This window comes from Osmerus eperlanus, chromosome 4 (assembly GCF_963692335.1).
Source record: "Osmerus eperlanus chromosome 4, fOsmEpe2.1, whole genome shotgun sequence".
Classification (NCBI taxonomy): domain Eukaryota; kingdom Metazoa; phylum Chordata; class Actinopteri; order Osmeriformes; family Osmeridae; genus Osmerus; species Osmerus eperlanus.
In genome coordinates this window covers 11,452,634-11,479,732 of record NC_085021.1, presented here as the reverse complement: position 1 = coordinate 11,479,732, position 27,099 = coordinate 11,452,634, and the positions used below count along the sequence as shown (strand labels likewise).

Genomic DNA, 27,099 nt, shown 5'->3' with positions numbered 1-27,099 from the left:
TTAGCTTTGATCCGTACATCTAAGTAAAGGGCTTTTGGGAGGGGGAAAAAGAAGTCTTAAAGGAACACCAGTCCAGTATATACAAACAGTATTTCCTACTCTTCCTCACACTTCACTTTCTTACTCCTCTGAGTTTGAGAGTTTATAATAATGATGGTTTACCACCACTACATAGTCTAAGTGTCAAAAGGCTGATGTAATTTTACCATGAAAAGGAAAACTATTCAAAGTATTCTTGATTGGTGAAAGGCAATTTAGAATCAAAAAACTTTTACAGCTAATCAAACAAATTCAAATATCTAGATGAGGATTTAAGTTTATTTACATAATAAATGACAATAAGTGTCGTAACATTGTATGAATATTTATATCTGTAATCCAAATATAAACTGACCAATGGGGTATCACATCTCATTGAAGCTCATCAGAAACATTAGTAGTGTAACTAAAACCTTTTTTTGCTTTTGTGGGAAGGTCTTTTCTTCATAACACATTTCCTCTGTCTTTATTAACATGACAATGCTCATTTGATGTGGGAGTAAAGAGGGGTGGTTGCTATGAGACAGCGCAAGGTTGACATAGAGCTAGGCCTCTGCTTCTATCCCCTGTCACTGAATAAAGTAATGGTGTGTGTGGCATGGGCGATTTGTCTGTTCCTCCCCAAGCATGAGCCCAGAGGAATAAATCACAGAGCTGCATATCTCATCTTGGTCTTAAAGGGAACTACTTGCCATACTTTCAATTCATATTTCACCCCTGCATTATCATTTACATCATGATGTTAAATACTGATGCAAAGGAATGTGTTTGCAATTTGGAAAACAGTCCTTGCAATCACATTGATATAGTACAATCCATAATTTCTGTATTTTAGAGTGATCATGCACACTTTCTCTCCCCCTTCTTGATTAGGAAACCTGACCATCCATAGCTGCTCCACTATTAAATATCTCCACCTGAACATAGATGGGAATTCACATGGTTACAAAATGTATTGTCAAGCATCACTGGCTTTGATGATATACAAAAATACAGAAATTGGTAGATAAATTATGGATTTAAAAAGTTCAAAGAATTTGTATTTCTCATGGCTAAAATACCACTAGTTCAGTCCGCTCATGCTATAGAAAAATATTTTATAGATTTGTACAATTTGTACAATTAGCATGTGGTACAGTAGTGTGACCAACAGGGCTTTGACTTTAGTGTCTAGATCAAGTCTGCATCCTCATGGTCTGTGGATGATTCATGCTTTTATATATGAGAGTCAAAGAAATACTGAGGAGACTGACTATTTGTTATGTGATTTCTATGGACCTTTTACAACTTTATGAAAGTCTTTGTTGTGTCTGTCTGCCTGTCAGAAAGAAAAGACTATCTTTCTGATCATTTCAAACGTAAATTTGCCTTGGGGCACATAGACAGCCCTATTATCTTATTAATAGACAGAATTGTTTTTTCATACTGTATTCACTTTTTTTTAAGTAGGCCAACAAAAAATACAAATGTGGTTTGCATAGTGCCCAAGGGCATTGTTGGATTGCTGCTGCATGACAAACAAGGCTAATCTCAAAATATATTAACAAAATTGTGCCAAACTGCAAAAATCTTTGCAGTTCTTTGAGTTAGTTCCTGAGATGTACATCTGCACAATAATAAAGTAATTGTTTTACTAGCTACAGCTTTAACAAATGAATAGCTAAATTACAAGGCAACCACATATTCAAGATAGACTAGACAGGTCCTCCACATAAAGCACAACCCAAGTGTAATTTGGACCTCAGGAACATAGAATGACACATCAGAATCATCCAACTGAATTTATTTTCTGTTGACTCTGACTATGGCCATTTTTTATTCATAGACTCAATACTACCCTCCCTCTACTGGGCCACTCAGGCCATTCAGGTGAAAAACACATTCCATTTATGGAGGTGAAATGGTCAGTGTTAATCAATATTCTCAGCTTTTCAATCAGCGATGCAATAAATAACCCAACACAGAGAGTTCTGGATAATTTATTGAATTTGAGATTGTGGAGATAAGTAGCACAGCCAAAATATGAGAAGAAATATGATTATATTTTTATGTCTCTCTTTAAAGGGGATACTTTCCAATATCCTGAATAATAATAGTTACACATAATATTATTGTTATTGTGCTTATTTGGCCATCAACCCATTCAAATGACACAAACCAATCAATGAATCACGATCCATGTTATTGGCTATGACCAATGCCAGGTTAACCCATGTTGTTCCATTTTGTGAACATGTTGTCACTGGTCTGCAGCTGACATGGGTATATCTACTGTACATGTGATTTGTGATAAGCCGTAAAATGATGCCCCTGTGAATCATGCTGTTGAGCAATGACAGTTATTTCTCCTGTCTCAGCAGTCATGGGTTATCCAGTCTGACTAATTTGACAGGTGTCAAAAATTACCCTCTCATAGAGTAATATTTTGCCATTATCCAATTTCCAAACATTTTTGTAAAAACATTTCTCTCGTCTTAAAACATATTTTTATTCTTTGGCTTTCCAGTCAGTTTAGGGTCACTCGTGCTTATTGTAATTGTGTTGTTTTTGTGTTTTTTCCTACTTATTGTTGTTTGGCCTTATCTGGTGACTTTGTGCAGCACTTTGGTCGGCATTGGCTGTTTTTAAATGTGCTCTATAAATAAACTGACTTGACTTGCTAAATTATTGCAAATGCAGCGATAAATGCTTAGTGCCTGATAGAAGGCTTTGTGGCTCAAAACATCTGTATTTGCTTCTCACTAAAAGACCTTAATGCTGCATGACAGCTCTATTTCACTGGTGATTTTGACATCATTATAGATCAATCTCTCAGCAGTCTGTAACCACCCACTGCTGTCATTCTTAATCTACTCTTTCCCATGGTGTTGGCTTAATTTTTATGGCAGTGGCTAACCCTTCACTTGTTTATAGTAAGCTATGTTAAACTTCTTTGAACATTGCAGATTCTTCAGTTAACAAACTTTCAATATAAATATGGTGTAGTGTACAACAGAGCAGTCTAATAGAAGATATTAGTCTACACTGGTTTTTAAGTGCCTTTTTTGCTGTTCATTATAAGTCTTCACAATGTCTGAAACTAAAACTCATTTATCTGAGTTACAGTACCTTTGGTATAATGATATACTGAAATGTGTACTTCCCTATATCAACATCTCTCTTATGCAATAATACATATGTGATTATCAATTACCAATATCCCAAAACTCCTTACCAATATCTACAAAATATCTTGAAATAATGCAATATGGTATTACACTGGAGGCAGAAATATTAGAATAAAGACATGGTTAGGTATTTTCATAGAAGCACACATCACCCTTTTATCTATTAGTGCAATTTCTATTTTACACTATACAGTGCAAGCATTTTCGCTTTTCATTTAGGTCTATTAGAAGGCTACATATTTTAAGAGAACAAGTGAAAGGAAAAGAAACTGTTTCTTTCAGACAGGTATGGTTCATACTACAATCTTTTGTCAGTTTAACCGACCTAGTGCCCACAGGCAATTGTGGCAGCTTTCATCTCTTCCAGGGAAATGTCATGGTTTTAAAACGTTCAAAGTCCTCTTTAATAGGCTATGGTGAAATGTCGTATATCAAAGGAGAGTTTAAAATATAACTAACAGCCTAAACCTAAATCTGACTCCGTATCATCAGTTGATTCTGTTGACTATAAGTGCTGGAGCATGAAAGTACAGAGACACCAAGTGGATAAAAAATGTAACAAATCTGTCTGCATTCATCATTCCATTTGCTTTTACAGACTTTCGGTTGGTGTCTTGTCATTCAATCAATACATTTGCACATTGGAGAGTATCATGGGAATTATGACAAATGTTTTGAAATGTATTTATTGTTTGGAGGATAAATCCCCTTGAGATGCAGCATCTCGTTTTCGAGGGGGACCTCAAGACACAAGACAAAGACAAATACATGCACATTCAAACTCGCTCAAGTTCCCCCACAAATGTTTAATTTTAAGGTTTATTTTTTAAGTAGACTACACAAAATGGCAATAAAAATGATCAGATTTTGACAGCGTTGTGAGCACGATTCCCACGATTCACCCGATTAAAGCTCATGGGACAGTAGAATCGAAAAACTCTACTGTTGAATTTACCGTTGGTCTCGCGGCATCACTGAATTGCAAGTGTTGGACAGAAGTAGCAGCCAATCTCGTAGTGATGTCCAAAACTGTGAGATGTCAACAGATGCGACGGAGATTTACATTTTAACCGTCTCGTCGGGTTATTAGGCTGTGATAGGCTACAGTGTAAGATTGAAATGGTCTGATTTACACAATTTAATGCCAAAATCCTACTGGACTTAGGCCCTTCACGATTATTTTTGTCATGATTCACGTAGCCTATGCTTCTGACCAAGGTCTGTGTTATTTCAGGTAAGATTTGAAGTACACTTTTGATCATTTTCAGTCATCAGTCATGGTCACAAATATAACTTTTTTTTGGTCTGATGTGTCAGGCAACTCTTAGGTAGACTAAAGGAACAATATGTCTGATTTATTACTTTTTAATGTCAATATTAAAGTTGAGTTAAACCCTTACAATAGTTTATCTTAGGTATTTACAGATCCTACCGCCTGTTAAAATATTAATGTGAAATTCAGCCATCGCACTGCTGCTCTTCATTAATTGTCTGTAGCCTTTTAATGCTTATTCCTGAATGCTTAGGCTTATATATAGGCTATTTATACAAATGATAGGGTAGTTTTAAATGTCAGTCAATAATTTAAATGTTAGACTGTAATGTAGCCTACTGAAAGTTAGGATTTAATAGTGATAAAAGTATGGATCATTGATCAATCCGTTGGAACGTGAGATTTTCTGCGTATGTTTTGAACCAACCTGTACAAGTCGGGATTTTACAAGCAGGTTGTCAGGTTGGATGAGGGCACGAGCGTCACTCCAGTGAGCTAATAATCTTTTAATTCAATTTGCTATCCATGGGATCCACTTGAAAATCTCTAATGTCCTTTGAAGTAGGTCTACATGTCATCTGAAGTAGATGACTACTTTCGTTGCCATCCAGAATAAGGCTATACAGAGAATACAGCATTGACCCTTGATGGTTGTGTAAAGCCAGTCCAGGGCATCCTCACATTAGTCAGTGTACAGAAACAAGACCCTTGCAGTAACTTCCATTGGCCATGATTATTGGGCACAAAAATTGGTCAAAGACTGAAATAATTAAATGTAGCCTGTCACAACCCCATTCTGCTCTGAAATAGCTTATCTTGCTTGTTTTTTTGGTACATGTAAATTGGATATCCAATAAGCATTACCTTCAAGGGGTTTAGATGACAGGAGTATATTCTCATCTTTGATGATCAATTTACTAAATAGTTGTTATTATACTAATATTCATGACAGATGTGTTGAGGCTTGTGGTACTCTTTGTAGGCTTGTTATTTCCTCTTTCAGATTTTGAAACACAGTGTTCTATTGTTGGGGTGTTTGTTTGCTTAGCATTGTTCTATAAAACTGAGTTTGTTACCACATGTTCACAACAATGAGGTTCACTAGTGTTGTCGACATCAAGCCACGTCTCATTTCCCTGTCTGTATCCTGCACTATAGCAAAGGTCAGGAAGTCAAACTGAGACTAAGAGAACATCTCTATTTCCTTTCTGAGGGAGGGTTGCCAATTAATGGGTTGGTGAGACCTTCCCATTCATGAAATTTAAAGACAAATACCAATATATTTAGATATATAATTAGATATTAATCTAATTAAGTCTATACATGTACTGTATAGCTTGGTCTTGCACATTTTATCTGTGACCCAAAACAATGGTTTGGGTCAGGAGTTTTTTTTGTTGACCAAGTGACTAAGAAAATGATGCCCCTGTTATCATCTTCTATCTCTGACAGAGCCTGGCACAGCCTGTGGAGTTAACAGTTTTGTCTTTTTGTTGCAGGTGTTGGACAGGAAACACCCTGATTCACATTCTCTGATTCACAACTTCCTTTTTCCTCACCTACACAGCATTCCATAATTTTGTCTTCAACTAGCAAGCCAAAGCCCAGTCCCTACATAATTACACAAATGTCCTACCTTATTATTGGACTAATTCAATGAGATGTTCACAAGATTACACAAATGGCATAACTGCTGAACCAGTACACTATTCAAACTTCTGCTCCAAAATGGCAGACCCCTCTTCCCTATTTGTCACTGATAATAGAGGCCTGGGAGTGCACACATGTGATCTTGTGATAAGAAGAAACTATGAATTCATCTCAACTGTTATCTGCTCCGCATTCCTTTTGTTTGGGCTCATCTACTGCTTTTTGGGTAAGGTCACAGATGGATCACTTACATATAAATAGTACTGATATGCAATAAATTACAACCAAACAGGGCCTGTTGTACTAGAGCTCTATCATATGATAGAGCTATAGTACAACAACAAACAAATAGTCAAAGTTGTATTAAATTCTACTAGCCAGCAACATGTTCTTACTCTAACCTCATTTCATGAAAGGCTTAAACTGTAAAAGGACAGGTGTCTGGGATCTGCCAGGGGTTTAGGGTGAATGTGCCTCAAGCTGACAGAGATGGAGATGATAATATCACAGCCACATCAAAACACTTAACTTGGGACCATGTTAGATGATAGTAGAGGACTTAACTACTGTTTCAGTTAGATGTGTGCTGTAGTAATATAAGACAAAAACGGAAATCTAAAATACACAGATTCCAAAGTAAAAACAATAGACACCATTGCTGCCACCATTGGATTGTATGATGTCTTCAAGTGTGTGGAATAAATAGTCTTGTAGGCTTACTGTGATATCCTTCACTGACACCTGGGCTGAAACAGGATGTGTTTTTATGGATCATTTATTTATTTCCTTAGGTTACAGACTCTTCAAAATGGTCATGTTCCTGTCTGGCTTTGTATTTGGATGTTCAGCTGTCTGTCTGGTGTACCATAAAGAGCCTGTGCTGGACAATCATGTGGGGATGGTAACCAAGATAGGCATCAACCTCGGTGTGGGTGTTCTGTGTGGTCTGGTGACCATGCTCATCACTCCCTTGGGGCTCTTCCTCACAGGTTTACACCTGGGATGCCTTCTCACCCTGGCCAACGTGCTGGTTGTGGGACAGTATTACAGCCTTGCTCCAGCATGGGTGCCTCTAAGCGCTCTTTTGGCCACAAGTGTGCTCTGTGCCATCCTCATACTGCAGTGGCAGAAACTCTTTACTGTGCTCACCACCTCAGTATTGGGTGCCTTTGTGGTGATGATGTGTGTTGACCACCTGGTTGAGATGTCTCTTCTAGCTCGGCATTTATACAACATTATTTATCAAGTTCCTGTAAGCCCTTTGTGCTGTTTCAGCTGGGCGATCATAGGAATATCCCCTGTCCTTAGTCTGATGGGTGTATTTGTGCAATGGAAGCTCACAACCCATGGATTATCTCACAAAGGTGAGGTGCAAACTCAAATATTGAATCTTGAATACCTCTTCAAGAGTTGTATTCCTTGAAGCACTTTTTCAGTTTTTCTTTTACAATTTGTTTGCTAAACAAAACACTCTCTTCATATCTCTTGCTTGATTTTACGGGTTCCAAAGACATTGGCAGCAGACAGAAGAAACAGGCTCGACTAACGCAGATCAGAAGGAGAGAGGCCAGGAGACGCCCACAGGAAACACACCGCCGTTGCAAGCCTCCACCCCTCAAGCGCTATGCAGGGGATGTCCTGGCCCCTGTAAGTGATGATTACCTTCCTTGAGAAAACTTTGAACACTACTTTCATAATATTAAGATAGACTTCATCAAGTCATCCTTGACATAGAGAATTTGTATAAACAAGAGTATATTTCTTTCTCATCTAGAGTTACCTCCAGAGCCTTCGTGAGCACCAGATGGGGACAAGTTCATCTTCAAGCAGCATCAGTACAGTTACACACACAATGATTGACTTTGACTTTGAGACCGGCTCCATGGTGCATCTGACATCTTCAGCCTCCTCACCCACATTTAGGATCTGAAGGCCTAGGGGTCACCTACCAGTTTGACTGGTATTCTCCATGCGACCAAATCACTAGTTGTGCCCATGATGGAATCCCCATGACTGGTCAGAAGACTTTGGACAGAACAGATATCTACAGTTATGTGTCTTCCAGTCTCCATGAGAGTGGTCTGTTAAGCATTGTCCTGTGAGTTTTATACAAATATATAAGTTACATTCATTGAAAAACTAACTTTTGTTTGGAGTATAGTTTATATTTTACACAACAATTTTTTACGCGAATTTAAAGCATGGTTTCATTATCAGTTCATGTAGAAAACACAAAAGGGACTTTGTATTGTGTTATTGCAGTACACGATAAAGATGCATGTCACAAAAACTTTTTAAAATAAATATTCTTCTCACTGTAAAATCTTAGAAATAAAAGCAAATCATGCCTCCATATGTTGAACTGAGAGTGACCTCTGGTGGTCTACCTATCACATAACATCCATTTTTGTCTTGTGCTATGAGGATAGCCTTCATCCGCTGTTGGGTGGAATTCATTTATGCGCCAGAATTTGTCTCCTTTGAAGAAGTACATGTAGCCATCTGTCCAGGCGAAGGCCGCCTCTGTGTTGTCAGGTAGCCCAGAGAAGAGTTGTGAGATGGGTTTGGGGTACAAACTGATGTGCATTGCTCTATTTTCATCCCACTGCCAGTACACAGAGCCCTAGAAAATGGACATGTAAAGATAGGTAAACTAACCACATTCATGGTTATAGGCACAATATATAGGCACACCAACACAATATATAGGCACACTAACCCGTACATATTTAATCTGACTTATAAAGGTAAACTCAGAGGGTGGTTTTATCCTTACCTTGAGGAAGATCACTTTATTGTTCCTGTTGAGATACAGGGCTGAATCGACATTAGACGGGATGTTGGTCAATAGTCTAGGGAAGCCATGATCCAATTTGAAGCCTGAATACCTCCAAATTTTGTCCCCTGAAAATACAAAGTTGAGATACACACACATAAACAATATCACAAACAGAGTTTATATCTCCATGGCAACCATCACACATCTCAAACTTAGTCATGTGTCTGGGCAATAACATTCTTATTATTTCTATAGCAACATTGATCAACCAAAAATACTTGTTTCAAGAGATAGAAATACCTTTCAAGAAGTAGGACTTCCTAGTCCTCTGAGAGTGAACAGCAGCATTCAGATTCCCTGGCAGACCCTTCCAGAGCACAGAGATCAGGACAGGCACACTGTTGCCTGTGCTGGACACGGTCCACACATAATGGCGATGAAAGATGTAGGTTTTGCGAAAAGGACCTAGATGGATTAGGACCAAGAAAAAAATTCTGAATTCAAACTAAATACTCATGGCCTGTAAATCGGCAAAATCTGACATTCATTGGAATTTACTATACCCAACATAATTGCATCCATGGTAGCCTTGCAGAGATCTGGAGGTCTTGCCGCTGGAGTTACTGGACTAGTATTCCTGGACGCACGAGCATATTTGACAGGCTTTCCTAGAACAGAAGAAAAGTATCATTTATAACATGACAGACAAAAATAGGGTCCAGATATCGTTTAAATAAAAATAAAATATAATTCAATCATACCATAAATAGCTTGAATGCCTTGTATATCATCAGGATGTAGTTTAAAGTTGGGCCGATATCCTTTGTATATGGGTCCCATCAACGAATTGTAATACTGTGAGTGGCCCAGGCCAAGCACATGGCCAATTTCATGTGCTGCTACAATCCTCAGGTTAAAGCCAGAATCCTTCCCTTCGGTCCACTTTTCATCGTCATCGAAATGCACAATGCCTGATTCAGGAGCATCTGCATGGGCTAGCACCTTTCCTAAAAGTAAGAGTAGTATTGTAAATCAGATGATGTAGAAACTATTCCTAAATTCACAACATTTCACTCTTTCACGTATCCACAGACAGACAGTTGACCCTTGTAGAGATCTGTCAAAAACATTCTTACCTGGCCCATCAAAGGGAATTGGACATGATTTATCTTTCCTGTGGAATGAGAATTTGATGTCTGCTCTTCCCTGGTGCACCTCCTGGAACCTTAGTGGGGACACCTCACTCCAGTACCTAAAAGCGGTCTGAATGGCAAAACGTGTCTTCGCTAGGCCCAAATCTCGGGAGTAATTGTAAATTCGGTAGGTCAGCTTTTTCTTCCTCCAATAACCTGTTCAAAATATACATCTGTAAAAAGTTTCCGGAGACAGTGAACTAATTTGTATCACATAAAATCACTATAAACTGGTAGATCTTGATACCCAAACTCACCCATCACCCGGTATTTTAAGGATGTGTTGCTGAAAGAGTCATCAATACCACAACGAGGCTGACTTATTGTTGCACTAAGTTTTCCAGAGATTGGTGCATCAGTTGCTTTCCAAAAGGTTCTGAGTAAAAACAAAATTTATAATTAGTCAATTTCAATAGACATTCTGCTTTTGAATTTCTTCCAGGTAAGGCCTGAACAATGCAGTTAAATGAAGAGCATCAAATGATACATTTACATTTAGTCATTTTGATGATGGTGTATGATGCTCACCTCAGAACTTTTGTATTCTCAGTTGGATGATTTTGATTCTTACTTTGCAGTGGCACATGCAGGTAATCATAGGTCTTCAAAAAATTGGCATCAAAAGACATTGTAGAGGATCATTGGTAAAGATCCTCTTTGATATGGTTGTTATTTGTACTGTGCAGCAATGATATGCATTTCATGAGAATGCATGCACTTCAGTAATATAAGCAATTAAGTACAAGTCACTTGGAATTTTATCTGCATTCTTACCATGGCCCCTGTGAATTCATTAATGCTCAGGGTGACGGATGATGGCGTGGTCAGCAGGAAAAGAAGCACTATATATTCCATTCTGTATTCAGTTACTGGTATTCTGTATTACTGATGCCTTCTTTCACTCATAACAAGTGCTGTAGAGAATACTGACCAAACGTTACAGTATAACACTTTTATTCCTGTCCACTGTGTTTATAAAGAGAATGTAAGATTATCTTTGAATCTTCCTCTGCATTGTCCAAACTAGTATGTATCCATCTATTTTCTCTTACGCTCCAGTCTACCATTCAACCCTACTTCTAGTCTTTACATTGTAACTTTGTTCTGCAGTTTTATACCATCTAGTGTCCTCAGAGACCTACTTTGAAACCGCATAATTCAACCATTATGAATGTGATGTTGGATTTCTAAGGAAGAAATAAATCCTTTAGATTGACAGCATTATGTTGTGAACGCCTACTCACATTTGCCCAGCCAATATCAGTGTATCTGTCCAATCTTAACCTCTACTAAGAAAGACAACTAACAATCTGCTCTTAAGTCAAGATAAATCAATAAAATCACAAAATACACATAATCCAAAATATATCTTAGATTTTCTCATTTGAGTCACGGACACAGCCGGAACTTTTCAATGAGTTGTGTAACACCAATCTCACACAACTGGGCAGGGTATATTGGATGGGGCCAAATGTAGCATTAGATAACACAAAATGTATCCTTGGTATTCATACAAGATACTTGTGGTTAACATGTAACATGAATTATAGAATTGTTTACTATACATGGCTTTATATTTTGGGATAATAACACCTTTCACATTGAAAAACTGTTTATGAGCAACTGCACTATGTAGAACAACACCTAACCACATTACCACTCATGGACAACAAGCAATTACAACATTTACATCTAAGTACAATACAAAACAATAACATACAAAGTACCCATTACCACAGTCTTCAGAATACCATTTTATGTCATGTGTGTTAAACAACAGCACTGTTAAAACTACCACAGTAGTATCCACTTTCACCACTAGAGAGCACCATGTATTTATTGAAATACCAATAAAAGATTTTCAACAAAACATTTTTCATTGGAGAAGCATGTTGAATTCAGAATAGCATAGTCTACACCATAAGTCTAGACATTCTTATAAACAAAATGTATAAGTGAACTGGAATTTGTTGTTTTAACAAATATCAAAGGATACTGTACCTTAAAGTATTCTTCAATCAACTGACAGACGGATGAAAAAGGCCAAAGGGTCAGTGACGATTCTAGTGAACCACAAGACAACCATTTATAAATAATCCTGTAGTATACTGTTTTAATGCAATAACCAGATGTCTTACAGAGTTCTTCAATATGAAAGTATTTAATCTGCATTTCAAGCCATCCAATCACACAGCTTTTAAAATCAAACTAAGATTCAGCCCAAATCAGGTTCTCTGGTATTTAAAATGTGAATCTTTAATACATAACTCTAATATGGAACATTTAAAGTTAGTTTCTCAACAGTCGGTTTAATGTAAAAAAATAAAATAAAAATGAAAGTGCACAATAACCAATGCACAGGCAATTTGTTTTATAAGTACTTGTGTGCCAAGAGTCAGTCCAAGTTTATATAAAAAAAAACATTAAAAAAAAACAGGTTCATACAGATATCTCCACTTATTTGTACAATAAAAAAAATAAAAGTATTATCTACTCTGTGCTGTGATTCTGTATTGTGAAAATAACTTGAGCAGTGAATTATCTTCACTTGACATTCCAATTGCAGAGTTCATGTTGACTGGCTAAGAATAACAAACAACAGACTATTTTCAAGGGAAAAGTCCCTTTATTTTAGACCTGGGTGTTTGTGTTTTCAACAGTATCCCTTTTGACAATTTCTCAAGAATCCTTCTCAATCTGCTGCAGCTCATCCTGTAAGACTTTGGCCCTACCCATCTTTTCCAGCTGCTCTTTTGTGGGCTGCTTGATCTCACCAGAGTCCATTTTCTGCTGCAAATCCTCAATCTGTCGCAGCTTCTTTTTTAGATTTTTGATCTTCTTAACCTTCTCGGTTAATGCTGTTATGGGGTCATCAGAAGTCCCAGCAGGGGAGGATGGCGTGTTCTGCAAGGGCTTCTCATTATCATCACCCTCCGATATTGCCATATTCTCAACAGCATCTATCACTGTCCCCACGTCAACATTACCATCCTGCTGTTGCTTGCGCTTCTCTTTGCGTTTGATGTTACGTTTGGCTGTCTTGGAAAGCCCGATAATCTCACTATCTCTGTCCACACTTCCAGGGATCCTTGGCTGTTGTGGTTGTTTGGACTGATGTGTGTCCTCTGGACTCATTCCTGGTGGTAGATCTGGCTTACTCTTGAAGAACTTAACATATTTATTTTCATAGCTGAAAACACAGAAACAGACCAGTGCAGAAAGACTGTCATGATGTGAAAATATTGAGAATGCTTCAATATAAACACTGTCATACTAGGAAAACCACATAATATTCCAAAGGTATTCATAAAGCTGAATAGAGAAGTTAAAATAACAGCCTGCAGTATCGTCCTTGCTTGGAATGAACCACTTACACAGGAACCTCTTCCTGGGGGACATATCCGTCTTTTACTTTCCGAGGTTTCCTCCAGGTTCCGTCTGGACGCTGTGTGGCAGCAATGTACTTCCCTGCATGAGAGATTTATTTTTGATCTGTATGACAATTTTTCCCCTCTACAGGTGTCGCGCTGGTTGACACTGATTCTTCTGATAATTTCCCCTAAGCAAGCCTCCCACACCCAGCTATTCATTCAAAATCGCTGTAGTTATCAACCCGCAATGGATGCATGCGCGTATATCACAGATACAACTTGTTTTGAGAGGGAAAAACTATGCATTAAGGTTTACCAACAATCATGCAAGTCCCATCAATTGTAGCTAACCCAACCATCTAACTAGTCAATCAATGGAACAATCAGGACACGAACGAGTTGTTTCATCAAAGTAACGTTTCTAGTAGCCAACTATGAAGCTAGCACTAGGTTAGCTACATCATCAACTAATTTACTAGCACAACTGACTAGTTAACTAAAGTGTTTTTACAATTAAATAACTGTACGAACATTATTTGAATATGTAGTTAATCTCCAGGTCCACTAAATCTATTTGTTCAGTGTTTGTTTATCCAAAAAAATGCAAGTTATCACTAAGCTAGCTAGCCTAGCAAGCTGCCTTAAAAAACGGTAGCAAGTAAGCTAGGTAGCAATATCTCCTGCTAGTCTACGTAGCAAGCCAGCCACCACTGGTCGTCAACAATTAAACTCTTGCTAGTATGTCACATTAAATTCTACATATATGCATATGTTCAACTCAATGAACAATTGCGTCAAGGAAAGTCTGATATGTAGCCCTACCAGATTCATCTGTCACATAGGGGGTTGCCATCTTGGACGTGTAGCGTGTACGACTTTTTTCCTTTAGTTTGATTGGCAGATCGCATCCAACTGAAAGGGGTTGCGATCGCCATCTACTGTACAGGAGTGTATTGCCACAACACTTCACCATCTAGTTGCGCATTGCCATTGTTGACATCCACCGTCCGTTAGAATGTAATGTAGGCTGATGTTTGTGCCATCAACTTTCCAACAAAATGCGTTCGTTGGAATGTACTGTTTGTAGGCTTATTAAACTAGGCAAAAGCGATACAGTCAGTTTGCTTGCCAGACCTGGGTCATGTTGGTATTGGATGTCCTCCATTTTCATGTGTCAAACTCATTTTCGCTATACATAATTAAAAAAAAATTACAAGTATGTTATCAGTGGTGAATTATGGTTTGTTAAAAGCCTCAAAAGAAAGGAAATTCAAATGACCACCATAATCGTGATGTTTACGACGAATTCACCTTAAACTTTGGAACGGCATACCGACTTATATCAGAACTGGGGTTTTGTGAACACACTGTACAACACATCGATCGACTGGTGTTGTTTTAATATTGTGCTATATCAATAAAATTGAAATTAAGCCTCTGACGTAATAGAAGTCCTGTCAATTATCTATAGTCGTGAGAAAAATTAGGGCAAGACAGAATTTTAAATAGCCTGTTTAAATATACAACCCAACAGAGGTGAGCCATACAATGCAAGTGGATTTGACATTGGTTTGTGATACGGCGAAAATAAATTCGTTTTGTGAAATTGTAATGGAAGTGCTGACTAAACCATGCTATTGGAATTTATAAGATTATAACAATCACAAATGTAATAATAATAGAGTAGTGTAGATACTAAAATTCTACAATGCCCACCAAACCACGCAGTGTGTCCCAACAAATCTTGAGAAGGAAAAAAAAACGTTATCAACTTGAATGATTTTAAGTGTTCTTTGAAAACGATTCCTACTGGCACTTGAGCTGACTAATCTACGCGTCACATCTGTCGAGCTCCACACTACTCTCGGAAATGACGACGTGGAGTTTTAAAGGATCATACTGAGGAAAACACTGGAGTCCACAGTCAAACGACTTTCCATCGTTGTCTGGAAGACAGCCAGGTAAGGATACGGACGTTTCAAATTAATGTAATTAATTGTTAGACTGATGGTTTGTTTTATTGTTAGTTAATATTGCAGTAATTTAACCAGCTTCCCGAATAACGTTGATGTCTTGGTCAGATAGCAAGCTAGCTTTGCAGCAGTACACATTAGCCAGTTAGCTACTACTCTACGGTAGCTTGCTGCGGTGCAATAAATTGAACTGATTTGTTAGGTATTCCTTGAAAGAGATTAAGTTAATCAGTTTACCTAGTCCTAGACATATCACAAGATAAGATACTTGACTGTCTACCTAACGCTACACAATTGGCCTAAGTAGCTAGGCTACCAAGGCTAGACTACAGTAGCTAATTTTGTATTCACAAAACCTAGCGGCTTCTGGCCAACCTTAGGTAATTAAAGAGCTAGCAGGTACTGTAAGCTATATAACACAGTTAACTAACTTTTGAATAGACTCATATGTTTGCTAGCTTGCTGACTGGTTTGGGACAAGGTACGGTTGGCTGCCTATTTAGCTACTTTGTGAACGTTGATCCCTAGAGCTGGTCTACATTAAGTGTAGCTAGCAAAGCGTTGCTAAGTGACAAGCACAGGGTGACTGCAAATCGAGGCCAGCCATTCCTGCCATCTCAGAGATGTTATATGCGAGCTAGGAATGATCAGTTCCATTGAACTGCGGATAGGCATAGGAAAATTCTCGGCTTGAGATGATGTAGTAGTCTTTTCTTTTTCATTTAAACATTTGTGTGGGTTTGCTAGAACAATTTCTAGTAAGCTACTACTGGCTACGCAGAGTTAGGTTAGTTAGAAATAATGGCAGCCTCTAGTTAGCTTGGCTGTTAGTTAACGTACATTCCTCATGAGATGAGACGAATTAATTGCTTTTGCGGTTGTGGGGCAAACTGGCTGCTTAAATGCATTGATTCAGGGGAGCAGTAGTATTAACCTTGTTTTTAGTACATTGTCACTGTCATTATATTTTATTATACGCCTGAATGAACAAAAATGCCTCTCTAGAATAATTCGGTCTCACGTCACATAACTTTTTTCATCTTCAAATGAAATATCTTTCAATGTTTTCAACTGCGCCAATCCAACCCCAATCAAGCTTTTGCCTAAATCAACATGTGGTGCACCTGAATATACAAGCACCATCCTTCTTGATAAACATATTGTTTCCATATACAGTATACGCGTAAAACCTTTAAAGTCGGGCGTCACTTGTTACTGTGTTTGACGTGTGCAAAGGTGTGGTAGCTGCACACCTTGCAAGACTGTGACATGTGAAGAGAGAATGACATGGGCGTGGGTTTGCACAGTTTAAGTTTCCTTTTCGTGGCCTACTGGGTCAGAAAGGGAAACCTTAGTCGGGAAACAGCTGGCTCTTGAAACGGGTACAGTTTGCTGAAGGCGGTGTTCAAGCTTCTCAAGGACTGGATGGAAAACAAAACTAATTTGGCTCCAAGCAAATTCTAGAACTGAAGAAATACATTAACTGCACTTTTGCCATGTTGCCTTTTTTATCCAAACTGAAAATGCACTGCTGCCAAAAACATTATTGAATACAGATTGTCGGAAAGTGTGCTACTGCCAGACAGTCATTTATTAAAATCTGTTTTTCATCACTTGTTTTGTGACCAGAGCAAGTGGGGTTTTGCCTAGTACATTACTGCCATTTTATGGTTACGTGAATAACCTAGGCTTATGTTGCCATATTTATAAAGTCTGACCAGCATCATATTTTAGTCTTGACGACCTTTAGAAATATCATTTGACTGTAGTATTACCATAATTCTGTAATTTAAGTGTTCTGCATCTAGACCTTGTTTAAATGTTCTTTTCTGAAGCAAGCAATACACCTTTCTCATTCCCCCTTACATCCATTCATTTTTTCTACCCAGATCTGTGTGAACAAGAAAGAAAAGTTGAATCAAACTGAAGGAAGCCTTTTTTGACCCCTTCTGCTCCAACCTCTCCCTCTGCCTTTGTAAAGCTTTTTTGGCATCCTGTCTGAGGGAATTTGAAGAGAACATTTACTACACTTAGTCTCCATTAGGAACTAGTTAAAACTGAAGATTTAGAGAGTGCCCAGAGGAGTTGTTAGGATAACCTTAACATACAAGATGGCCAAGAAAAACAGCCAAAAGGGTATGTATTCTGTAATGTCACATTGTTTTGCTATTTTTGTACTGTACTTTATCATAATACTATTGTTGCAAGTATATAAATGTTCTTAGAAAGCTGACAACTTGATTTTTTTGTTTGGCAAGTGATGGACCCTAAACTAATTAGTGACTAGGCTAATGCATTCCACATTGGAAACCTATACAAATACCTTACAAATGGGATACCTCAAGTCCATCTTACTTTTCATATGAAAAGGCTTCTGTGTCTTATTTGCTGCATGGCTGATAGTTTCAGCTCTGAGGTTTGTGATGATGAGGCAATGCCCTCAAGCATTCTGATGGTCACCCCACATGTTTTTTTGTTTTGACTCAGCTGCTTCTCATCTTATTAAGCTTAGTTTATATAGGGCAGTTTCCTCTTTCCTATGATGCATAAACCCAGCCTTTACTGATTTATTTTTTAAGACCATATCAGTTATTACCGGCTCAAATTCTATTTAGGTTTTGGGTAATTCAGATCAGTCAGATTTGAATACCAAACCATAGAAATGTATATGCCACAATCACCCCATCTTGAATGTTTTGTAAAATGTAGTTTTACTGTTTTAACTGGGTCTGACTAGATTAAAGGGTTATAATACTTATTCAATACTTTTATCTGTATTCATTACTTCTACATGTTTAACAAAGTGTTATGAACATGCAAAGGAGACACAAATAAGACACGTGATGATAAATATATCATCACATGTATTTTGGGATTGAAATATTTTCAGTAAAGCCCCTATAGCAGTTTCTTATACAGAGTAGGTATGATCTTACAGTAAGGTGTTCTCAGGCAGGTTTTATCTGAGTCCAGGAAACACTCCTCCTGTTTTGATGCTACTGATGACATGCCTCAGCATTTGAATAGTTTTGCAAAGAGTCCTTGGAGACATTTCCTTTTCTTCCCTCCCAGATACCTCTGGGGTTGTCTTTGACACACACTCCAAAATGGCCATGTCCCAGGGAGGAACTTTTGATAGAATGAAAGAAAAGGTAAGCAGCATCACATGCAAAGCAAGCTCCACTGTTGGTTCTTTAGTGGCTTACAGTTGTGTAGATACAATATAATTGTTTAACTTCCATATGCTACCCCCAAAGGGTATGTTATTTGAACTACTTCTCTATATTTCACAGATCAGTGCTGTTAGGGCAGTTGTTCCCAACAAAAGCAACAATGAGATTGTGCTGGTCCTCCAGCACTTTGAAAACTGTGTTGATAAGGCCGTCCAAGCTTTTTTAGAAGGTATGGAGATTCCAGTCTTGAATGAATGTATGACTCAAGCTAAACCTGTGTGTTTGGTGAACACCTTCCTATTTACGTGTTCTATTGTGCAGGCTACCTATTTTTATACATGCTGTGCGTCAGAAGTAAAATGGGTTAGCATGTCAAAGTTAAAGGTTTAATTATTGTAAATCAAAGGTGCTGCCTACATGATTTTTACACTTCAGGCCATTCAGATAGAATATTGATTCTCAAGACATGTAGCTTGTACCCAAGAAAAAAGGTAATATCCATACATGACACATATTTGCTGTGATTAAGGCAGCATTCTTCACATGTTCCCCTCAGGCAACGCAGCTGAGATTCTGAAAGAGTGGAACGTCACTGGTAAAAAGAAGGTGCGTATCTGTCATGTGACTCATGTCATGTCTGGTTTCATTAGGAATAGGGAATGTAGTCATTCTAGATTTTAAATTGTATTTCACAGATTGAAATGGAATCTAATGGTATGGAATGTAATTGAACTCTTATTGCTTTCAACTAAGTATTATTTCAATTTTGGAGGATTTCCAAAGTTTGGAAATTCCGTTTTCAGTCAGTTTCTCAAAAGGCAAAGGCACTCATCCAGGGACATGGAAAATAGCTCCATATTTTCAGCACTCTGATCTTAAAAAGTAATTGGATGTCATGACAATGAATCCTTTTCACTTATGATGAAGAAAGTGTTTTGTCCGTCTCTTCATAAACGGAGTGACTAAGTTCAGTTAAGTTCTGGATTTTAATACATATTTATCAATCTGCAGATTGGGAGAGAAAACCAGACCTCTGACAATAAATGACCACACAACACCAGGCTTAGGTCTCAATCATGTCTCTCTCAGCTCTGAAAGCCGGAGGACCATCTTTTATAGGGCACAAGAATGTAAACATAGATTGTGACAGTCAGGCAGGAATGACGTTACAACAGTCTCAGAGATAAAGATTCACTGCTCCCAACACATGACAACTCTCACACCAGAGAGTTCATAGTTGGAGCTCTCCTTGTAGTCATGACAAGGACCGTTTAGCCAGTACTTTCTCCTGACCCCGAACATCTATTAACCTGACACATAGACACAATATACTGTTATTAATAGCAAGCTTACATGATAAACGTACTAACTAGTATCCAATGACTAGTTCTATTGATTAGTGATTAGTGTAAGCACACAGGAAATCCCAATTTCTTCCACACTTAAAATGGTCAATTTTCAGCCTAAGAAGAAAAAGAAGCCCAAGCCCCAGGCAGAGCCTTCAGCTGAGGTTGCTCCAGCCGAGGCTACAGCACCCGCCGAGACCAAGGAGGCTGTGAATGGTTTCCATGCCAATGGCTCAGTGCTTGACGGTGACTCGATAGACTCTCTGAGCGAGCAGTTGGACTCTGCTTCCCTGGATGCAGCCGAGCTGGACTCTGAACCAGCTACTTCAGAAACCACTGGTATTTGTTTTAATGGTGGACATTTTGGCACAATGGGAATGCCTGTGTTTGGATTATTTTATAATTTAAAGTTGTTTTAAGCCCTGCTTTAGTCCATCTGAACAGATCTATCCTACATGGCATTGTCTATTTGTAGGTGCTGAAGCCGAGAGTCTAAGTAGCCCCTCAACCCCTACGTCTCAGCAAGGATGGAGAAACCACCAGGGTCCTCGAGGCAGCAAGTTCCGTCACAGACCAGGCTCAAACTCTCATTCCTCAGCCCCCTCCTCCAAGCTCCCCACTTACGAGAGCCAACAGGGATCATCTGCTGCACGGAAGATCGGTTTGTCTGCCAGACTTTTGTTCCCTGATACCCTTGATACACGTCATCTCCTGTAAAAGATTGTGTGCAGTAATCTTTGTGTCAATTCTGACCCTGATCTTTGATTCCCAGCTCCCAACATCGACCGCTCCATGAAGGACCTGCAGAGATGCACAGCCTCGCTCACACGTTACAGGGTGGTGGTCAAGGAGGAGATGGACTCCTCCATCAAGAGGATGAAGCACACATTTGCTGAACTCCAAAGCTGGTACATATTATTTTATTATATCAGTTTATGAATTAGATGCAGGTTATATTAAAATAACCTGCATAAAAAAATTATATACACACAAACCAACTTGACATGCCTATCAGGCAGAATGTTTATCTGAGCAGTTATTGAAGTTCTTTCAAAGGGTCCAGTGTCCATCAAAGAATCAAAGTACATTTTGCTCACCTCTGCACTAGAGTACAATAGGCGATTACAAGAGGGCTGTGTTTTATGAAAAAATCAGTTTACAAAACTTAGACATAGGTGGCTTTGAATATGACTGATGAGTGTTTGTGATAATTTTAAATAACTAAACAGCTTGGCCTGGCCTGCTTAATTTGTTAAGCAATGGCATAGTAATGTGTATTGCTAATGCGGTTTCTTTGCAGTCAAAGTACAAGGTATAACTTATCTTCAATGTAAACAACCATTTTGACCCTGTGAAAAACATCTTTATCTGATTCTCAGTCCTCATTTGTTTCTCTCTCTAGTCTCATGGACAGAGAAGTAACTCTGTTGTCAGAGATGGACAAGGTGAAAGCAGAAGCTAGTAAGTATAACACTTAAGCGTAGACTGAACCCATTGAAACTCCCCTTTTGGGATTAGGTTGTTTTTCAGTTTCCTCAGGATGAAGCATTTGTATGGCTATATGAAGTTACATCCACCTCATTGAACATGGAGGATGAGCATTCCTCAAATGTGTAGGTGTGTCCTCAAGGTTATTGCCTGTCTTCATTGTAGTGAAACATGACAGTGCAAGACTGCATATTTCCTGAAGTAGGGCATTCCCTTATCCTATCTTCCCAGTGTAGAGTTTTGTGTGTTCTAGGTCTGAGAAAAGTGAATAGTGTCAGGTGTCAAGGGAGGCCCAATGCTGTCTTTGTCTGAGGTGTGTGGGGGAGAAGTTCTTTAACGATACCAAATTCAGCATTCCTCCAAATTCAACAGACGTTTCCCTTATCTCATCTAATGCTTCAACTTCTGTTGATGCATGTGATATTTCTTATTATTTCCTTCCTGTTCTTGGGACAGCTTTTCACTTTGCCAGTTGACTCAGCAGCAACTAATACACACATCATGTTCTTTCTTGGGACGGGGAGTTTGTTTTGTATAAATGTGATGTACAGCATCAGAAAAAATGTAGACCCGTATTTTTACGAGAATTTCAGTTCTCAGTTTAAGAGCTTTCTATGCATATCTTTCAGTGGCCATCTTGGACGGCCGTCAAAAGAGAGCAGAGGAACTCCGCAGGCTAACTGATCAATCAGCATCCATGTCTGAGGACCAGTTGACGGAACTGCGTGCAGACATTAAGGTATGTTTGCTACTTTATGGTTTGTCAGTTATCAAAATGCAAATGTCTGTGGGTTAATTGTGCACGGTCACATCTGTCGGTTTCAGCACTTTGTGAGTGAACGCAAGTATGATGAGGACCTGGGAAAGGCCGTGAAGTTTACATTTGAGCTTGAGCCCCTGAAGTTGAGCATTACAGAATTTGGATCAGGTACGACATTCTTACATTTCTGTGAAGTTCTATGTGCATAACATCCTCTACACGCAGGAGGCAATATACCTGCAAGTAGAGGCTACAGCTGTTTTATTCTATGCATAAAGAAGGTCTCCTGTCTTCAGTTTGTATTTGCACTCTGACCTTTACCAAAATAAATGGAGGGACTGTCTTGACTCCTTTTCCTTACAGTGTACCACCCTCAGACAGGCTACTCTAACCGTTCCCGCTGTAGCTCCACCTCCTCCTCCATCACTAGCCCAGGATCCCAGGAAACCCTGTCCCTCTCCCAGTCTCAGAGTTCCAGTAATCACCCTATTCACCCAATCAAACAGGTGACAGTGAAGGCAACCTTAACCTATAAAGCTGTCTCTATATTATGAACATACTGTAGTGCATGTGAATCAGTTTTAACTTTCTTTTTTTCTGTATTTTCAGATTTTCCAAGGTAACAGGCGCCAGGTCTACCACGCTGGTCCACGGTATAACGGTGGTGCCTATCATGACCGAAACCCCAACCGCTCAAACTACAGATACCAGGGTAATCGGGGACAGGGTGATGGTGCCGGCTCTACAGCCCACACCTCTACCGCTTCTAACACCACAGGAGTTCCATCTCACTCCACAACATCTTCCTACCACCAAGAAAGCCCCTCTCACAATGGGCTACCACAAAGGCCTCCACGAACACACATCCCCTGACACAGAAACCTTTTTGCCTAGTCCAGACCCTCTACTAACCCTCACACTCGACCCTCAATGACCCGCTTCCTGACCCTCCCCTACTAACTCCAGTTAATGAAGAATAAAATACAAGTTTACATGTTTGTCAGTTGAGCTGTAGTGCCACCTGTAGGTAAATCTAATTCATCCTCCGAACTTGAAGAGCACCTTGGTTATGTAATATCTTTATTTGGTAGTAGATAAAGCAAAAGTTCTCATGCCTTTTGATGTAGCAGCTTCCCATCTACCCTTTTGTGAATGGTTGCTATTATCAGCCTCTGTGTTGGTTGTGTATGCCCAGATGGAATCTGTAGGGAGTAATAGTTTTCCCACGGCCAATATAGTAGTAGTTTTAGTAATTTAGACTATTGTTATACATCATTAGTATGTGTATACAGGCCAATATACAATGGTTTTACTTTTATTTTGGGGATATTAATTTAGATATGAATTCATTTTCTCCATAGATTCTGTTTGGTCCTAGTCTTTCTTGCTACTTCAGAGGTTTCTGAAGTTCAATTGAGCTCAGACACTGTTTGCATAACAGTTTTGATTGTATTTGTTATATATATATTATTTTTATTGTTTTGCTCAGACCAATCTAACCAGTTCGGTTCCTTTATTAAATTAGTTTAAAAAAAAAAAACAAAAAAAAAACACTGGTAGTAGCTCTAGCATTTATGGGAATTTTGGTCACTGGCTGACGTGTCATGAATCAACACTACAAACTATCTAAACTTTATTTAAAAACATAGACATATCAAATGGCTTTCAGTAAGGGAGTTCAATACAGTTGCCTTCACAGTCTCTACCTTACCTTTATTTGTTGGGATGGCTTAATCAATAATTAATTACTAGGTGATCTGTGGTCATCCTAATGTTGCCTTAGGGCAGTGATATAGCTTTCCCTGTCTGTCTCCATGTTATGTGTCATTGTTCTTGCCTTTTCTCTATTGTTGTATCATCAAGGGAGAGCTAATTTAATTAGATACATATTCTTACACATCACTTTTTAAGTTAAAAGTTTGAGAACAAATGACGCTTCCCACAACCTCAATTTGGACTTAATACATCGACACAGATTTACATTTAGATGTTTCGTACATATAGGATCATACACACTCAAACAACACACATTTAACATGCTTGCCTTCTATCACAGAGTAACTTCACCTTTGCCTTCCTAGACACACAGATGTCGACATCACAAACACACTTTTGTAAGATTATATCACTTAAAGCTGACAGTCGTGTGGTTATTAGTTGTGATGTTAAGAATTTTTTTACTTCCCCTTTTTGATACGGTTTGTTCACTTTACACTTATTGTATAGGGTGAAAATGTGATCAATCTGAAATTATTTTTCAGACCGATTTAAGAACTTTTCAAGCTGACCAGGTTCGGGCAGTTGTAAAACTGAGGTGACTGATGCATGGATTGAATTTCCTTGAATTTCAATTACATCTGAACAAAATCAAGTGAAATACTTCACCAACGCTTCTTCTACAGTGATCCCTAGTGATGCAACATCTGCTTATCTTTGAAAGAAGTGCTGTTTAGCTGCAAAGAATTGTGTGCAACCAATCAATATGTAGTCGCTGTGACTTATGTTAAAGTACATGGGTATTACTACTGCTGTGATCTTTTTGTAGGATTATAGTTTTGACAGTTCAAGTTTGATAATTCATCACATTTTTGGAAAGGGGCCAAAAGTATTGGACCAGAAATGACTGAAATGTTCCTGTACTTTTAATAATGCCAAGTTGTACACACCCTGTTTGTAGGTTTAGCATCATTTCAGTTCTGCACTGTTAGTCTTATTCCCACTACTTGTTCCTGGAGATGCATGCACTACAGAGCATTTTTCATTGATACAGAAAGCTGGTGGTTTTCCCCAGAATCATATGGTTATGTGTTGTTTCTCAGATGCTGGGCCTGTTTGATTTAGCCTCCCCTTGTGTATTTCTACTTGGGATATCACTAATCAGTTATATCCCCCCCCCCCCCCTCACACACACATTTTTTGATTAACCATTTCAAAGCTAGCTTTTTTTCTACATTCCATCTATGGGGATATAGGTTATCGCCAAAGAGATCATTTTTGTCTGAGTTGCTGCCTTTTTTACATACTTGGCCTGTAAAATAACTTGTAATTATATTGTGGATTAGAGTAGTGCATTTCTCTATCCTCTCCCATGTTCGTTTTACTTTTCTGAATCTACCTTGTACATAGTAGTTATATAATTGTGGTGTGCTCACAAGGGGCACTATGTATGATATTCATGTTGAGCATAGGATTTACCTCTAGATGAGTCCATTTCTTCCTGTCTAAGATGTATGTCCTTTTTCTCAATGTCAAATCTGTTAACTCAAGTGCCTTCTCTTGTATCCCTCTAAATCATTCACACCTTCCACCAAATATGGACCAAAGACATCTCCCCCACCCTCCTACCCATTTCATTACAAGCAGCACTTGGACTCTTTCTCTCCTCTGCCCCTTGTCTCCTACACATGAATGGCACACTTTTCATTTACTATAAATAAAATAATGTTTGCAATATATATTTGTGTCTTGTTTCTGTTGTACATGTTCTAATCCAGTGGTTCCCAACCCTGGAACCACTGTCCTGCATGTTTTAGATGTTTCCCTGCTCCAACACACCTGATTCAAATGAATGGTCATAAGCAGGCTTCTGCAGAACTGGATAACGACCCATTCATTTGAATCAGAAATTATTATAAAGTAGCAAAAAATTGAGTCGTAGCCTACAAAGCGGAGCTCTAGAGTCCAGGGTTTGAAGAAAAAATTGTTGACCCCCTAACTAAGACTAAGACCCCTCCAAAAGAGGTAAAAACAATAGGTCAGGGTGGTCAATACATTTATATATCGTTCTTACCTGTAATTGTAAATATTACTTTACGCCCTGGAGAAGATGACCCCCCGATTATCATTGTATAATTTGCACTCTGTTGCGTTAACATATATATATTACTTAACTGATATCAGTTAAATTATCAATTGGTTTGAGTTAGATTTGAACCAGGGGTACCATGTATGGCAGAAGACTCAATGGTACACATGCTTACCCACTGAGCCACAGAGATTTCCTGCAAAGTTACTTTCTACAAGACGTTGTAATTGCCCTTATGACACTACTAAATGCCAAAGGAAGATTTACGTTTTGTTTCTGCTAATGCCAAGTTATAAAACAGAATACTCTGCCTTATAATCATACTTACAAAACAAGTGAAAGTTTGCTGAAGGATTTCTAAGAACTGTTCACAAAATACAATGACGAAAGGTAGACTTCTCTTGAATAGACTTATTTATTCCTGCAACACGGTTAAATATTAAACAGAAATGTACAGTTTACTGTCTATTAGGGGTGGGAATCTTTTGGTACCTCATGATTCGATTCTTGGGGTCACTATTCGATAAAAAATCGAGTCACAATGGAATTACGATTCAATATATGCTTACATGAAAATGTATTGTGAATCGCTAGAAAACTGAATCGAGATTCATATGTGAATCGATTTTTCCCCCCACCCATAGTACCTAGTGCTGAATGAAATTAAGTTAGGTTACTAATGTGATTGCTTTGTAATCACATTAGTTGCTGTGCCTTTGTAATCTGTAAATTAGATTAAGGCTTTTTCAATTATTGAATTCATTGAAATAAAAAGTATTTTTCAGAATTTCTTTGATTTGAATATTTTTTTGGTAATGCGTCGTGTATGTCTTAAATTTCAATCTTTGTGGTCTTAAAAAGGTCTTAAATTGACTTCCTGAAACATGCAGGAACCCTGTCAAACGATGGATTATAACTCATAGCTCAAATATAATTCCATCCTGTGGATTATTTTTAAATTTTATTTCAATGGAAATTGGAAATTGTCTGTTTAGACTTTCTAAAGAAAATGTTAATTACAACAACTCTCAATAGAGCGCTCTGAGATCTGATATGTTGCTTGCGCATTAACACAACTATGT

General features: G+C 38.4%; 4 protein-coding genes across 5 annotated transcripts; 2 read left to right on the top strand and 2 right to left on the bottom strand.

Moving 5' to 3' along the window:
* Nucleotides 1-4,151: 4,151 nt before the first annotated feature.
* On the top strand, nt 4,152-8,277 carry LOC134018765 (transmembrane protein 198-like). 2 transcript variants are annotated; one of them, XM_062458995.1, is made up of 5 exons: nt 4,152-4,424; nt 5,979-6,355; nt 6,921-7,493; nt 7,640-7,776; nt 7,904-8,277. In XM_062458995.1, exons 2-5 carry the CDS (start codon nt 6,136-6,138, stop codon nt 8,057-8,059), a joined length of 1,086 nt encoding a protein of 361 aa, XP_062314979.1. In that variant the 5' UTR covers nt 4,152-4,424; nt 5,979-6,135; the 3' UTR covers nt 8,060-8,277. The 2 variants fall into 2 exon arrangements, with proteins under 2 accessions (XP_062314979.1, XP_062314976.1); XM_062458992.1 differs by having other exon boundaries at nt 4,152-4,440.
* Nucleotides 8,278-8,287: 10 nt separating this feature from the next.
* On the bottom strand, nt 8,288-12,049 carry LOC134018764 (matrix metalloproteinase-19-like). The gene is made up of 9 exons (XM_062458991.1): nt 10,876-12,049; nt 10,630-10,703; nt 10,359-10,477; nt 10,045-10,257; nt 9,670-9,915; nt 9,472-9,576; nt 9,209-9,373; nt 8,906-9,033; nt 8,288-8,752 (listed from the first exon to the last, which is right to left on the bottom strand). The coding sequence occupies exons 1-9, from the start codon at nt 10,954-10,956 to the stop codon at nt 8,513-8,515; spliced, it is 1,371 nt and encodes a 456-aa protein (XP_062314975.1). The 5' UTR covers nt 10,957-12,049; the 3' UTR covers nt 8,288-8,512.
* A 148-nt stretch (nt 12,050-12,197) lies between these two features.
* On the bottom strand, nt 12,198-14,444 carry pym1 (PYM homolog 1, exon junction complex associated factor). The gene is made up of 3 exons (XM_062458997.1): nt 14,295-14,444; nt 13,476-13,569; nt 12,198-13,291 (listed from the first exon to the last, which is right to left on the bottom strand). The coding sequence occupies exons 1-3, from the start codon at nt 14,323-14,325 to the stop codon at nt 12,781-12,783; spliced, it is 636 nt and encodes a 211-aa protein (XP_062314981.1). The 5' UTR covers nt 14,326-14,444; the 3' UTR covers nt 12,198-12,780.
* Nucleotides 14,445-15,289: 845 nt separating this feature from the next.
* spats2 (spermatogenesis associated serine rich 2) lies at nt 15,290-25,665 on the top strand. Its single transcript, XM_062458990.1, has 13 exons — nt 15,290-15,433; nt 17,335-17,581; nt 18,518-18,597; nt 18,739-18,847; nt 19,175-19,224; nt 20,081-20,303; nt 20,440-20,625; nt 20,737-20,872; nt 21,367-21,425; nt 22,082-22,191; nt 22,278-22,380; nt 22,576-22,718; nt 22,822-25,665. The coding sequence occupies exons 2-13, from the start codon at nt 17,557-17,559 to the stop codon at nt 23,083-23,085; spliced, it is 1,488 nt and encodes a 495-aa protein (XP_062314974.1). The 5' UTR covers nt 15,290-15,433; nt 17,335-17,556; the 3' UTR covers nt 23,086-25,665.
* The last annotated feature ends 1,434 nt before the right edge of the window (nt 25,666-27,099 follow it).